General features: G+C 37.6%; 1 protein-coding gene and 1 pseudogene across 1 annotated transcript; one reads left to right on the top strand and one right to left on the bottom strand.

Moving 5' to 3' along the window:
* The first annotated feature begins 3,146 nt into the window (after positions 1 to 3,146).
* LOC133040268 (anaphase-promoting complex subunit 13-like) lies at positions 3,147 to 3,415 on the top strand (annotated as a pseudogene).
* A 9,061-nt stretch (positions 3,416 to 12,476) lies between these two features.
* LOC133041722 (uncharacterized) lies at positions 12,477 to 13,157 on the bottom strand (the record flags this gene model as incomplete). The annotated part of the gene is made up of 1 exon (XM_061122703.1): positions 12,477 to 13,157. A coding segment is annotated over exon 1 (681 nt), but the record flags the coding sequence as incomplete, so codon positions are not given.
* Positions 13,158 to 16,031: the final 2,874 nt, after the last annotated feature.

Genomic DNA, 16,031 nt, shown 5'->3' on the forward strand with positions numbered 1-16,031 from the left:
CCAGTGTTCTTGCTTGGAGAATCCCAGGGACAGAGGAGCCTGCTGGGCTGCCGTTTATGGGGTCGCACAGAGTCGGACATGACTGAAGTAACTTAGCAGCAGCAGCAGAGGCTAATACATAGAAAAACATATATATATATATATATATATATATATATATATATATGAATATGTATATATGTGTGTGTATGTGTGTGTGTGTGTGTGTATATATATATATGTATGATCATGAACTCATTGTTGCAAAATTCAGACTTAAATTGAAGAAAGTAGAGAAAACCACTAGGCCATAAAGGTATGACTTAAATTGGATCCCTTAAGATTATACAGTGGCAGTGACAAACAGATTCAGGAGATTAGATCTGATTGACAAAGTGCCTGAAGAAGTAAGGATGGAGGTTTGTAGTATTGCACAGGAGGCAATGATCAAAATCATCCACAAGAAAAAGAAATGCAAAAAGGCAAAATTGTAGTTTGAGGAGGCCTTACAAACAGCTGAGAAAAGAAGAGATACAAAAGGCAAAGGAGAAAAGATAAATTATACCCATCTGAATTCAGAGTTCCAAAGAATAGCAAGGAGAGATAAGAAACTCTTCCCAAGTGATCAATGCAAATAAGTAGAGGAAAACAATAGAATGGGAAAAACTAGAGATCTCTTTAAGAAAATTAGAGATACTAAGAGAATATTTCACGCAAAGATGGGCACAATAAAAGAAAGAAAATGTATGGACCTAACAGAAACAGAAGATATTAAGAAGAGGTGGAAAAGATAAACAGAATAACTATACAAAAGAGATCTTAATGACCTGGATAACCATGATGGTGTGATCACTGACCTAGAACTAGACATCCTGGAGTGTGAAGTCAAGTGGACCTTAGGAAATATCACTACGAGCAAAGCTAATAAAGGTGATGGGATTCCAGCTGAACTATTTCAAATCCAAAAAGAGATGCTGTGGAAGCGCTGCATGAGATATGCCAGTTTTCAAATTTGGAAAATGCAGCAGTGGCCACAGCAGTGGAAAAGGTCAGTTTTCATTCCAATCCCAAAGAAAGTCAACGCCAAAGGATAATCAAGCTACCACACAATTGCAGTCATCTCACACACTAGCAAAGTAATGCTCAAAATTCTCCAAACTGGGCTTCAATAGTATGTGAACTGAGAAATTCCAGATGCTCGAGCTAGATTTATAAAAGTCAGAAGAACCGGGGATCAAATTGCCAACATCTGCTGGATCATAGAAAAAGCTAGATAATTCCAGAAAAATATCCATTTCTCCTTAATTGACTACTCTAAAGCTTTTGACTGTGTTCAGTTCAGTTACTCAATCGTGTCCGACTCTTTGCAACCCCATGGACTGCAGCACGCCAGGTTTCCCCGTCCACCACCAATTCCCAGAGCTTACTCAAACTCATGTCCATTGAGTAGGTGATGCCATCCAACCATCTCATCCTCTGTTGTCCCCTTCACGTCCCTCCTTCAATCTTTCCCAACATAAGGGTCTTTTCCAATGAGTCAGTTCTTCCCATCAGGTGGCCAAACTATTGGAGTTTCAGCTTCAGCATCAGTCCTTCCAATGAATATTCAGGACTGATTTCCTGTAGGATGGATGGGTTGCATCTCCTCGCAGTCCAAGGGACTCTCAAGAGTCTTCTCCAACACCACAGTTTGAAAACATCAATTCTCTGGTGCTCAGCTTTCTTTATAGTCCAAGTCTCACATCCATACATGACTAAGGGAAAAACCATAGCTTTGAATAAATGGACCTTTGTTGGCAAAGAAAAGTCTCTGCTTTTTAATTTGCTGTCTAGGTTGGTCATAGCTTTTCTTCCAAGGAGCAAGTGTTTTTAAGTTCATGGCTGCAGTCACCATCTACAGTGATTTTGGAGCCCCCAAAATAAAGTTTGTCACTGTTTCCATTGTTTCCCCATCTATTTCCCATGAAGTGATGGGACCTAATACCATGATCTTAGCTTTCTGAATGTTAAGTTTTAAGCCAACTTTTTCATTCTCCTCTTTAACTTTCATCAAGAGGGTCTTCAGTTCTTCTTTGCTTTCTGCCATAAGTGTGGTGTCATCTGCATATATGAGGTTAATAACATTTCTCCTGCCAATTTTGACCAGCTTGTGCTTCATTAAGCCTGGCATTTTGCATGATATATTCTGCATATAAGTTAAATAAGCAGGGTGACAACATACAACCTTGACATACTCCTTTCCCTATTTGGGACCAGTCTGTTGATCCATGTGCAATTCTAACTTTTGCTTCTTGACCTGCATATAGATTTCTTGTGAGGGAGGTAAGGTTGTCTGGTATTCCCATATCTTGAAGAATTTTCCAGTTTGTTGTGATCCTCACAGTCAAAGGCTTTGGTGTAGTCAACAAAGCAGAAATAGATATTTTTCTGGAACTCTCTTGCTTTTTCGATGATCCAGCAGATTTTGGCAATTTGATCTCTGGTTCCTCTGCCTTTTCTAAATCCAGCTTGAATATCTGGAAGTTCACAGTTTGCATACTGTTTTGAGCAAGAATTTTGAGCATTATTTTGCTAGTGTGTGAGATAAGTGCAACTGGGCAGTAGTTTGAACAATCTTTGGCATTGCCTTTCTTTGGGATTGGAATGAAAACTGACCTTTTCCAGTGACTTTGACTGTGTTGATCAATTTTTCACAGTGAAAATTCTTAAAGTGAAAATTTTAAGAAAATTCTTAATTCTTAAATTCTTAAAGTGATGGGAATACCAGACCACCTTACTTGCCTCCTCAGAAACCTGTATCAGGTCAAGAAGCAGCAGTTAGAACCAGACATGGAACAACAGACTGGTTCCAAATTGGGAAAGGAATACATCAAGGCTGTACATTGTCATCCTGCTTATTTAACTTATGTGTAGAGTACATCATGTGAAATGCTGGGCTGAATGAAGCACAAACTGGAATCAATGTTGACAGAAGAAATATCAATAAGCTTAGATATGCAGAGGACATCACACTTGTCGCAGAAATCGAAGAGGAACTAAAGAACTTTTTGATGAAGTTGAAAGAGGAGAATGAAAAAACTGGCTTACAAGTCAACATTCTGGCAGTGGGGCGGGATCCCAAGCCTGTACAGACAGTGGTGGCCTGAGAGGGTCATATTTAGCGGGGGAAAAGGCATTCCAGGTCCCATCCGACAAGATCAAAGCTGCAAGAGAATGGACAGTGAGGCACAGAGAGATGGAAGGATCTTGGATTTGACTGACGATGCTTGGTGAGAAGACAAGCTGCCTTATGAGGATGTTGCAATACCACTGAATGAGCTCCCTGAACCTGAACAGGACAACGGAGGCACCAGAGTCTGTTAAAGAACAAGAGATGAAGTGGACAGACTTGGCCTTATAATACCTCCATGAGAATGTTCCCCTCGTAGGAAACTGACACCTGGCTCCTTGTTCATTGACGGATTTTTTTTTAAATACAGATACAAAACATTTTCTTTCTGTCTCCTAATAAATCTTTTAGTGATAGATCAATGCTCAAAAATATACAACTAATTTTGTGGCAGCAAAATGCAATGTGAAAATACTCAAATCAGGTTGAGAAGTTGATTACAGTTTCTTAGGGATGTAGACCATCTGGCCCTTTGAACCTAAAGTTCTTCATTGACTAGCTTGTGTTTGAACATGGTTCATTAAACATTTGCCTTTAATTCTGGAAAAAAAAAATGTCAACATTCAAAAAATGAAGATCATAGAATCTGGTCCCATCACTTCATGGCAAATAGATGGGGAAACAATGGAACAGTAACAGACTTTATTTTCTTGGGCTCCAAATTCACTGCAGATGTGACTGTAGCCATGAAATTAAAAGATGCTTCTTCCATGGAAGAAAAGCTATGACCAACCTAGTCAAGATCCATCTAGTCACAGCTATGGTTTTTCCAGTAGTCATGTACGGATATGAAAGTTGGATCATAAAGAAGAATTGATGCTTTTGAACTGTGGTGTTGGAGAAGACTCCTGAGAGTCCTTCGGACAGCAAGGAGATCCAACCAGTCCATCCTAAAGGAGATCAGTCCTGAGTGTTCATTGGAAGGACTAATGTTGAAGCTGAAACTCCAATGTTTTGGCTGCCTGATGTGAAGAACTGACTCATTTGAAAAGACTCCGATGCTGGAAAATATTGAAGGTGGGAGGAGAAGGGGATGACAGAGGATGAGATGGTTGGATGACATCACCAACTCAATGGACATTAGTTTGAGTAAACTCCAGAAGTTGGTGATGGACAGGGAAGCCTGGTGTGCTTTAGTCCATGGTGTTGCAAAGAGTTGGACATGACTGAATCACTGAACTCAACTGAACTGATGCAAAGAGCTGACTCATTGGTAAAGATTCTGATGCTGGGAAAGACTGAAGGCAGGAGAAGGAAACAACAGAGGACACGATGGCTGGATGGTGTCACCAACTCTGTACATGAGTTTGAGAAAGCTCCAGGTGTTGGTGAAGGACAGGTAATCCTGTCGTGCTGCAGTCCATGAGGTTGCAAAGTTCAGACATGACTGAGTGACTGAAACACAATTATATAGATATCCTATATGGTGCATCTTATATACAAAAGCATTCCTATGTTATTAAGTTTTCTCAGATTAATTTTTTTACCCTCCAAAGCTGTGTGGCACTTTAAAAATAAGGATTTTTGAGATAGAAGTGATTTATGGCTGTGATAGAAAGATCAGTATTGAGGGATTAAATATTGTTACTATTGTAATAATTGTAGTTATTACTGTTATTCCCACTTTGATGATGGTTTAGTGGTTTAGTCACTAAATTATGTCTGATTCTTGCAGCCCAATGGACTGTAACCATCCAGACTTCTGTGTCCATAGGATTTTCAAGGCAAGAAAAGTGGAGTGGGTTGCCATTTTCTTCTTCAGGGGATCTTCCCACTGCAGGGATCAAACTCAGGTCTTCTGCATTGTAGGCAGGAGTCTCCTGCATTGCAGATGGATTCTTTACTGACTGAACCACCAGGGAAGCCACTTTATCAAAGAGGAAGTAAGACATAGAGAAATGAAGCAGATTTCTCAAAATCACACAGTCCTTTTGTGATTGAACTTGGATTTGAATCTAGATAGTCTGACCATATAGCCCATCTATTTTCCACTGTAATATGCTATCCCCATTCCCATAGTATAGCTGTGTGATAAAATAAGCTTTGTTTATCCAGGTTCAAAAATAGGTTTGCTTAATATATCTTAGGAACATTTGAACACCTAATATCTTCATGATTAGACTTTAATTGTGGAAAATTGTACTTTATTAAAGTCTTGGTTTCTCTTTTATATCATTTTATAACAAATCACCACCCTGAGTTTTAGTGATTTAAAATAACAGCAGTCACCTCTTATTTATTATGGTTTTTGCTAAGTCAGAAATTCAAGCAGGGCATGACAGAGATAGCTTGTCTCTTATCTGTGATATCTAGAGTATGAGTTGTAAGAACTGGATTCATCTGAAAGGACCTGCATCCTAGGTTTAATTGTTGATGTTGGCTGTTGGCTGGAAGCCTGGGTAAAAATGCTGCTTGACACGCTTGCATGGGACTTCTCCATATGGATTGGGTTTTTTTTGTTTGTTTGTTTGTTTGTTGTCTTTTTTTTTTAATAATAGGTGGTTAGTTTCTAAGGCAAGCATTCTGCGAGAGTAAGAATGAGAACATATTGCCTTTTTTTAATCTACCTTGGAGATTTCATAGATTTCTATCATGTTCTATTAGTAGAGGCTGTTACAAAATCCCACACTTGTTGAAGGTTTAAGAGAAGAAAAATAGACCTCGGCTCTTGAGGAAGATGTCAATATAACATGGTCAGAAGAACAGGTTAGATGGGATAGCTCTATGTACCTATCTATCTACACTTGTATGGCTTCATTTGGAAAATAGAGTCTTCCATATATCCTTGAATGAAAAACAATGGGAAAACTGGAAAAGATCTAATTTGTACTTGATAGTGAGTATAGTGTAAATTTCTTAATATACTCATCAATTTTGGTAACATTTTATAAATACTGTAAACATATTACTGCTTTAAAATAGAGAAGATATCAAGAAAAAGTAATCTTTGGTCAAGACTTGTCTACTAAGGAGCAGTTTCTCTGCAAGTAGCTTTGTTTTGTCTAACAAGCTGTCCTTTCTATAGTCTCTGTTATGATGGCATAAGATCCAGTGTTGGATCCACACACAGTGTTTAAAGCTCAGTAGTCACATTTACTGCTTTTTTTCCTTGGGCATGTTATTTAACTTCTGTAAGTCTCAGTACCCTTCTCTATGAAATGGAGAATGATAATAGCTAGTTTATATTGATAGAAAAAATGAATGGTTAAAAGAAATTATACATACAAAATACATGGCATGGAATACATCATTGTTATGTTTCCCTCCACTTGGAAACAGGTCTTTGGAAGAGGATTCCTCTTTGGATCAGTTTAAAGCAAGAAAATCTTTTGAAGCTATAATTATCTTGTCATGTAGATTCCAATTAGATTATGCTAAAAAATTCACTTGAAAAACATAAAAATATATTTGATTTATTTTATTTATGTAACTTGTGGTATAAAAATTTGAGAATAACCTAAAAATAGTGCCCAGAATTCTTGATTGTGTGACACACTAATTCATTAAAAAAAAAAAAAATCTTTACTGGGGATCCCTTATATGCCAGAATCAGACAAAGGGCTGGGCAAATCAGTGAACAAGGTATGCATGTCCTAATATACAAACAAAATGTTTGCATGTTTGTTGTATATTTTTGTATATTATGCATGTACTAATTTACAAACAAAATATTTATATGCTTATTGAATATTTTTGTTGTATCACATGTTGCTCTTCTGCTCTTTTTGCAACATCTTGATGATAATTTATCTCCCATATTTTAATAACTTTACTGCTTCACATGTTCATTCCACATGACAGTTGTTTACATCTTCCTTTTCCTTTATTTTAGAACTTTTGAAGGAGTCAGAGAACATTTGTCTTACTGGAAGTCACAGTAATTTTGAGTCATAGATTGAACAAAATGTAACAGCTTCCTGTTTAACCTCTATTGCTTTTAAAACATACTGGGTTCTAAGAAATTAAAAGACACTTACTCCATGGAAGCAAAGTTATGACCAACCTAGACAGCATATTAAAAAGCAGAGACATTACTTTGCCAACAAAGGTCCATCTAGTCAAGGCTATGGTTTATCCAGTGGTCATGTATGGATGTGAGAGTTGGACTTTGAAGAAAGCTAGTGCCAAAGAATTGATGCTTTTGAACTGTGGTGTTGGAGAAGACTCTTGAGAGTCCCTCAGACTGCAAGGAGATGCAACCAATCCATCCTAAAGCAGATCAGTCCTGGGTGTTCATTGGAAGGACTGATGCTGAAGCTGAAACTCCAATACTTTGGCCACTTCATGCGAAGAGTTGACTCATTGGAAAAGACCCTGATGCTGGGAGGGATTGGGGGCAGGAGGAGAAGGGGACGACAGAGGATGAGATGGCTGGATGGCATCACTGACTCGAAGGGCATGAGTTCGGGTAAATTCCGGGAGTTGGTGATGGACAGGAAGGCCTGGCATGCTGCGATTCATGGGGTCGCAAAGAGTCACACACGACTGAGTGACTGAACTGAACTGAACTGAAGGGATTTATGGAATAAGTTTAAAGTACACAGACTCAACACTCGTATATTTCTCACTTAACACTTTAAGCTAGCTTTCTGCTTTTTTGCATCAAGAGGTGTACAATAACCCCAGGTTAAAAACTTAGAAAACAATTTCATCTCTGGTGTGCCAAGCTGTGCTTGAAGGATGCTTAATACCACAATCTTAAATCCCAGTGCTTGATGTGGTAAGGGAGAGTGTTGGTTTTAGGGATTTTTTGAGCTCTAACTGTGCATTATTTGCTCTAGAATAATGGATTTCCCCTAGGTGTTAAGATTTTACCTGGCTTTTTCTGTGTACATATTCTTTGTACTTCATCTCAAATTTGTCTTTTAAATATATTCTGTAATCATCAGCAGAATATATAATGCTCTTCCATGCAGTAAATGTTTCTGAAGGATCAACAGAGAGGAGTTTCTAGAATCCATGCCACTTAGGAAAAGAAAATGGACTAGGTGCTTCTCATTTTATGTTATTGTCACAGTACATGTACTGCATCACTTAGGTGTTTTGGGGAAAAGGAATAAATGTGCATTTTATATTTCAGGCTATAATATTTCAAAGTATACTTTAAAATTGCTTCTTTTGTGCTGACAAATTAGGTTATGTTCAGTGTTTTATTACTTCCTCTCTGACTGTTCTTTACTTTGGTAAAATTTATTTTGGTTGGGATAACAAAAGAAAAATATTCATGGGCTAATATTAGATGAATCAACAATGGTTCCAGCAAAAATATTTGCCTTCCACATCTGTATATCTCCCAGTTATAAGTGCATTGTGTCAAAAGCAGTAGACATGAAAATGATGGTTCCATTTAATTAAAATAAAACTGAGATTTGAAGTGGAGAATAATCAACAATGTTCACTAATTTTTATCTTTTGAAGTGATTCCTAAATGATCCAATAATTTTCTTTATATCATACTGATTCAAGTATCCACATCAACATTTTTGAAGGCAGGCCTTATGTTGAAGGACAAAAAAGAGAGAGACCAACAATCAATCAATCAACCCAAAACACATTGGTTTTGAATCACATAGACCTGGTTGTTATTTGCTGCCTTATGTCTTAATAGCTATGTGATTTGGAATAGGTTATTAACCTCCCTTTTACATATTTTATCTGCAAAAACAGGTAATTCAGAGTAAAATGAAGAATAATATGCCTGGCATACAGTAGATGCCCAAGTAAGTTTAATTGTTCTCCATCATTCTCCCTCATCTCTCAACATTTTGGTAGTTCTACATTGATAGAATCAAAGCCATATGATAATATATAAAATTAAGTGGATTTGCTGTAACTAGTTTTTATCAAGTTGCCTCAGATATTTAATGCCTGAAATTTGGTGTTTAAAAGTGATTTGGATGTATTAATGCAAAGAGAAAATATATTTTTTGGTTGTTTCTGATTCACATGAAGAGAAGAGAGTGAAGGAGTGAGAGAAGCAAAATACCTGCCAACACATACCATGCAATTCTTTAATTTCTCCATGCACTTAGCGCCCATTGCCTGCCAGGCAATTGTGTTACTTGCAAGCTGGCTAAAACCTGGTTGCTATGCTCAAAACTGACATGTAGATACATACTTAGAGCACAATATGATAATTGCCCAGGGCTTTGTAGGTGCTTTTTAGGAATTTGTTAAATGAATGAATTATGGTGGTGGTGGGGAGATACCCTGGAGAAGGGAAAGGCTACCCACTCCAGTATTCAGGTCTGGAGAACTCCATTGACTCTATAGTCTATGGGGCAGCAAAGAGTTTCATTTAGTCACTAAGTCATGTCTGACTCTTTTGGCCCCATGGACTAAAGCTTGCCAGGCTGCTCTGTCCATGGAATTCTCCAGGCAAGAGTACGGGAATGAGTTGCCATTTTCTTCTGCAGGGGATTTTCTTGACCTCAGGATTGAACCCAGGTCTCCTTCATTGCAGGTGGATTCTTTACCAATTGAGCCACCAGGGAAGACCCTGAATGAATAGTGAGAGGTTATAATAGTGGCCTAACTGTAGAGATAGGGAGACAAGGTCATGACAGACATTCAGAATCATATTGTATGCTATTTACATACATAAATATCCTTAAGGAGTTCTGGCTTTTCCAGACAAGAAGTTTATAAAAATAATTCAGACATGCCTCTTGTAGTAACTAGATTAACTAGTTTACTAGTAATTAACTAGTTTAACTAGTTAATTAACTAGTAATTAACTAGATTAACTAGTAACTAGATTAATATCCCAGCCCAGGCAAGGATGGGAACTAAAAGATTAAGAACATAATTGTGCTTGATTATTAGATAGTGTGTGTATATTTTGGTTCAGGGAAGTTAGTTGTGAGACTACTCTGTTAAAGGGCATAATGGTTTAGTGAGACTAGAAGAGAGACCTACTTGTCTGTTACTGAGATTAAAAAAAAAAAGTAGCTTGCATATCTGCATCAATACAACAGATTCACATCTGTGTTTGATATGCAGCCTCAGCTAGCTGAGAAGCAGACCCCAATCTTATTAGGAGAGGAAACCCCAAACTACACTAGATAATAAGCCTAAATTTCTTGAAAACACAAAATTATGTCTTTTGTGAATTATCTTACTTAATCTTGGGAACATTTAACATTAAATTTTGGGAAGATTAAATCAAATCCATAGTATTCATAGTTTTATGTTAATTTGGAAATAATTTGTGCATGTTTGGTATTTTGAGTACTTGTAACATTTAAGATAATTTGGTGTTTTAAATGTATAATTTGCCATTTTAAAGCTCATAACAAATTGGACTTGTGATTCCAATTAATAATTTCTCACTCAGTAATTGTGAAATTTTTGTAACAGGATAACATGATTTTCCTACATTTGTAAAAAGTATTAGTATTTAATGAAAATTAAGATTGACTATGTTATGTTTAAAATTTTATGTTTACAATAACTTCATAAGTACATGAGAAAGTTTATCTCCTAGACAATTTACTTAAAAGTAGGATACAACATGTTAGATGTATAAGTGCAGGATAAAATCTTTAAGGACATTTAAATTAATAAAATCTCTTTTTCTTACTTAGATTAACTGAAAATTTGTCAATTTTGTTGATCTTTTTAAAGACCCAATATTTGGATTTATTTTCTCTCTTGTTTTCATAAGCTTTTTTATTCACTCCTACTGTTTCTATTATTGGATTGGCCAAAAATTCATTGATTTTTTTCCCCATAACATCATATATAAACCACAATGAAATTTTGGCCAGCCCAATATTTCTTCTTTCCTCGTGCTCTAAGTTTATACTGCTTTTCCCCCTTATTCCACACACCACAGTTTTAAGATGTAAGTCTTGGTCGTTGATTTGATTTATTTTTTCTTTTATAGCTATAATTTTCCCTTCTATGTAGAGTTTTATCTGTATCTTATAATTTTTTGGAATGTTGTATTTTTATTTTTATTCTCCTTAAAGTATTTTATAATTTCTCTTATGATTTATTTTTCTATCCATTATCTATTTAAAAATGTGTTCCTTATTTCCAAAATATTTGTGAATTTCCAAAATTTCCTCCTGCAGTGGATTTCTTACTTTATTCAATTGTAATCATATACCATATTTTGGATTATTTTAATTCTTTTAAATGTAATGAATAATCATTTATGTTGAGTGTATAGTCTCTCTTGGAGTATGAAATGGCAACCTGCTCCAGTATTCTTGCATGGATAATACCATGGGCAGAGGAAACTGGTGGGTTACGATCCATGGGGTTGCAAAGTTCAGTTCAGTTCAGTTGCTCAGTCATGTCCGACTCTTTGCGACCCCATGAATCGCAGCACGCCAGGCCTCCCTGTCCATCACAAACTCCCAGAGTTTACTCAAACTCATGCCCTTTGAGTCAGTGATGCCATCCAGCTGTCTTATCCTCTGTCGTCCCCTTCTCCTCCTGCCCCCAATCTTTCCCAGCATCAGGGTCTTTTCCAATGAGTCAACTCTTCACATCAGGTGGCCAAAGTATTGGAGTTTCAGCTTCAGCATCAATCCTTCCATTGAACACCCAGGACTGATCTCCTTATGATGGACTGGTTGGATCTCCTTGCAGTCCAAGGGACTCTCAAGAGTCTTCTCCAACACCGCAGTCCAAAAGCATCAATTTCTCAGTGCTCAGCTGTCTTCACAGTCCAACTCTTAAACATCCATACATGAACACTGGAAGAACAATAGCCTTGACCAGACAGACCTTTGTTGGCAAAGTAATGTCTCTGCTTTTTAATATGCTATCTAGGTTGGTCATAACTTTCCTTCCAAGGAGTAAGCCTCTTTTAATTTCATGGCTGCAATCACCATCTGCAGTGATTTTGGAGCCCCCCCAAAATAAAGTCTGACACTGTTTCCACTGTCTCCCCATCTATTTTCCATGAAGTGATGGGACCAGATGCCATGATCTTAGTTTTCTGAATGTTGAGTTTTAAGCCAACTTTTTCACTCTCCTCTTTCACTTTCATCAAGAGGCTTTTTAGTTCCTCTTCACTCTCTGCCATAAGGGTGGTGTCATCTGCATATCTGAGGTTATTGATATTTCTTCCAGCAATCTTGATTCCATCTTGTGCTTCTTCCAGCCCAGCGTTTCTCATGATGTACTCTGCATAGAAGTTAAATAAGCAGGGTGACAATATACAGCCTTGATGTACTCCTTTTCCTATTTGGAACCAGTCTGTTGTTCCATGTCCAGTTCTAACTGTTGCTTCCTGACCTGCATACAGGTTTCTCAAGAGGCAGGTCAGGTGGTCTGGTATTCCCATCTCTTTCAGAATTTTCCACAGTTTATTTTGATCCACACAGTCGAAGGCTGTGGCATAGTCAATAAAGCAGAAATAGATGTTTTTCTGGAATTCTCTTGTCTTTTCAATGATCCAGTGGATATTGGCAATTTGATCTCTGGTTCCTCTACCTTTTCTAAAACCAGCTTGAACATCTGGAAGTTCTTGGTACATGTATTGATGAAGCCTGGCTTGGAGAATTTTGAGCATTACTTTACTAGCGTGTGAGATGAGTGCAATTGTGCGGTAGTTTGAGCATTCTTTGGGATTGCCTTTCTTAGGGATTGGAATGAAAACTGAGCTTTTCCAGTCCTGTGGCCACTGCTGAGTTTTCCAAATTTGCTGGCATATTGAGTGCAGCACATTCACAGCATCATCTTTCAGGATTTGAAATAGCTCAACTGGAATTCCATCACCTCCACTAGCTTTGTTCGTAGTGATGCTTTCTAAGACCCACTTGACTTCACATTCCAGGATGTCTGGCTCTAGGTGAGTGATCACACCATTGTGATTATCTGGGTCATGAAGATCTTTTTTGTACAGTTCTGCTGTGTATTCTTGCCACCTCTTCTTAATATCTTCTGCTTCTGTTAGGTCCATACCATTTCTGTCCTTTATTGAGCCCATCTTTGCATGAAATGTTCCCTTGGTATCTCTAATTTTCTTGAAGAGATCTCTAGTCTTTCCCATTCAATTGTTTTCCTCTATTTCTTTGCATTGATCACTGAGGAAGGCTTTCTTATCTCTCCTGGCTGTTCTTTGGAACTCTGCATTCAAATGGGAATATCTTTCCTTTTCTCCTTTGCTTTTCGCTTCTCTTCATTTCACAGCTATTTGTAAGGCCTCCTCAGACAACCATTTTGCCTTTTTGCCTTTCTTTTCCATGGGGATGGTCTTGATCCCTGTCTCCTGTACAATGTCACGAACCTCCGTCCATAGTTCATCAGGCACTCTGTCTATCAGATCTAGTCCCTTAAATCTATTTCTCACTTCCACTGTATAGTCATAAGGGATTTGGTTAGGTCATACCTGAATAGTCTAGCGGTTATCCGTACTTTCTTCAGTTTAAGTCTGAATTTGGCAATAAGGAGTTCATGATCTGAGCCACAGTCAGCTCCCAGTCTTGTTTTTGCTGACTGTATAGAGCTTCTCCATCTTTGGCTGCAAAGAATATAATCAATCTGATTTCAGTGTTGACCATCTGGTGCTGCCCATGTGTCGAGTCTTCTCACGTGTTGTTGGAAGAGAGTGTTTGTTATGACCAGTGCGTTCTCTTGACAAAACTCTATTAGCCTTTGCCCTACTTCATTCTGTGTACTCCAAGGCCAAATTTGCCTGTTACTCCAGTTGTTTCTTGATTTCCTACTTTTGCACTCCAGTCCGCTATAATGAAAATGACATCTTTTTTTGGGTTTTAGTTCTAAAAGATCTTGTAGGTCTTCATAGAACCATTCAACTTCAGTTTCTTCAGTGTTCTTGGTTGGGACATAGGCTTGGATTAGCATGATATTGAATGGTTTGCCTTGGAAACCAACAGAGATCATTCTGTCGTTTTTGAGATTGCAACCAAGTACTGCATTTCAGACTCTTGTTGACTATGATTGCTACTCCATTTCTTCTAAGGGATTCCTGACCACAGTAGTAGATATAATGGTCATCTGAGTTAAATTCACCCATTCCAGTCCATTTTAGTTCACTGATTCCTAGAATGTCAACATTCACTCTTGCCATCTCTTGTTTGACCACTTCCAATTTGCCTTGATTCATGGACCTAACATTCCAGGTTCCTATTCTTTGTTCCTAAAGAGCAATATTGCTCTTTACAACATTGGACCTTGTTTCTATTACCAGTCCCATCCACAACTGGGTATTGTTTTTGCTTTGGCTCCATCCCTTCATTCTTTCTGGAGTTATTTCTCCACTGATCTCCAGTAACATATTGGGCACCTACAGACCTGGGGAGTTCCTCTTTCAGTATCCTATCACTTTGCCTTCTCATACTGTTCATAGGGTTCTCAAGGCAAGAATACTGAAGTGGTTTGCCATTCCCTCCTCCAGTGGACCACATTCTGTCAAACCCCTCCACCATGACCCGACTATCTTGGGTGGCCCCACATGGCATGGTTTAGTTTCATTGAATTAGACAAGACTGTGGTCCTGTGATCGGATTGGCTAGTTTTCTGTGATTATGGTTTTAGTGTGTCTGCCCTTGGATGCCCTCTTACAAAGAGACAAATACAATTTAGCAATTTAGTATATATTTTCTACTGGAGAATAGTCTATATTCACTAAGAAAGATTGCATTCTTTGTTTTTGTTTGGAGTGCTCTCTAAGTGTTGGTCAGCTCTATCTGGCTTATAATGTTGTCCAAGTCTTTTATTACCTTTTGATCTTCCAACCTATCTCTGTGTAAAAATATACAATGTGTCCCCTGTGGAAAGCATAGCAGTGGATCTTGTTTTTTATCTAGTCTGACAATCTTCGTCTTTTGATTGAATTTTCTAATCAAATCTTAGCTAATACTATTATTGATACAGTTGAATTTGCCTGGCATTACTTTTGTTTTCAATCAATCTTAAATAATTTTTAGTCATCTAAGTATTTTCTAGTATGTAACATTTTAATTCCTTTAATATGTATTTTTCTAGATTTTTGGACTTATTTTCTTAATGATTGAGTACGGCATTACTATATTCAGCTTTCTTATCAAAATATGCTTTTAGTGAGAGAGAGAAACTTGATTTTATATAGCTCTATTCCATCTTCCCAATTTTTGTGTAGCTATAATTTTTATCATTATATATTCTAATTATATGTATGTTCCAAAACCAACTATCTCTGTTACAATAATTTATAAATTTTATGGTTTTAAAGAAGCTGAGAGAAAAAGGAAATTGAGTGTGTATTTATAAAGTTTGTTATAGTAACCTTTTTATTTACCATTCTGATTGTTATATTAACATTTATTTACCATTCTGCATTCTCTGTGTTCAGTTCAGTTCAGTCGCTCAGTTGTGTCCAACTCTTTGTGACCCCATGGCCTGCAGGATGCCAGGCTTCCCTGTCCATCGCCAGCTACTGGAGCATACTCAAACTCATGTCCATCTAGTCGGTTGTGTCATCCAGCCTTCTCATTCTCTGTTGTCCCCTTCTCCTCCTGCCTTCAATCTTTCCCAGCATCAATGTCTTTTCCAATGAGTCAGTTTTTCACATCAGGTGGCCAAAGTATTGGAGTTTCACCTTCAGCATCAGTCCTTCTAATGAATATTTAAGACTGATTTCCTTTAGGATGGACTGGTTAGATCTCCTTGCAGTCCAAAGAACTCTTAAGAGTCTTCTCCAACACCACAGTTCAAAAGCATCAATTCCTTGGCACTCAGCTTTCTTCATAGTCCAACTGTCACATCCATACATGACTGATGGAAAAACCATAGCTTTGACTAGACAGACCTTTGTTGGCAAAGCAATGTCTCTGCTTTTTAATATGCTCTCCAGGTTGATCATAACTTTTCTTCCAAGAAGAAATCATCTTTTAATTTCATGGCTGCAGTCACCATCTGCAAT

The sequence above is a fragment of the Dama dama genome, chromosome 20 (genome assembly GCF_033118175.1).
Source record: "Dama dama isolate Ldn47 chromosome 20, ASM3311817v1, whole genome shotgun sequence".
Lineage (NCBI taxonomy): Eukaryota > Metazoa > Chordata > Mammalia > Artiodactyla > Cervidae > Dama > Dama dama.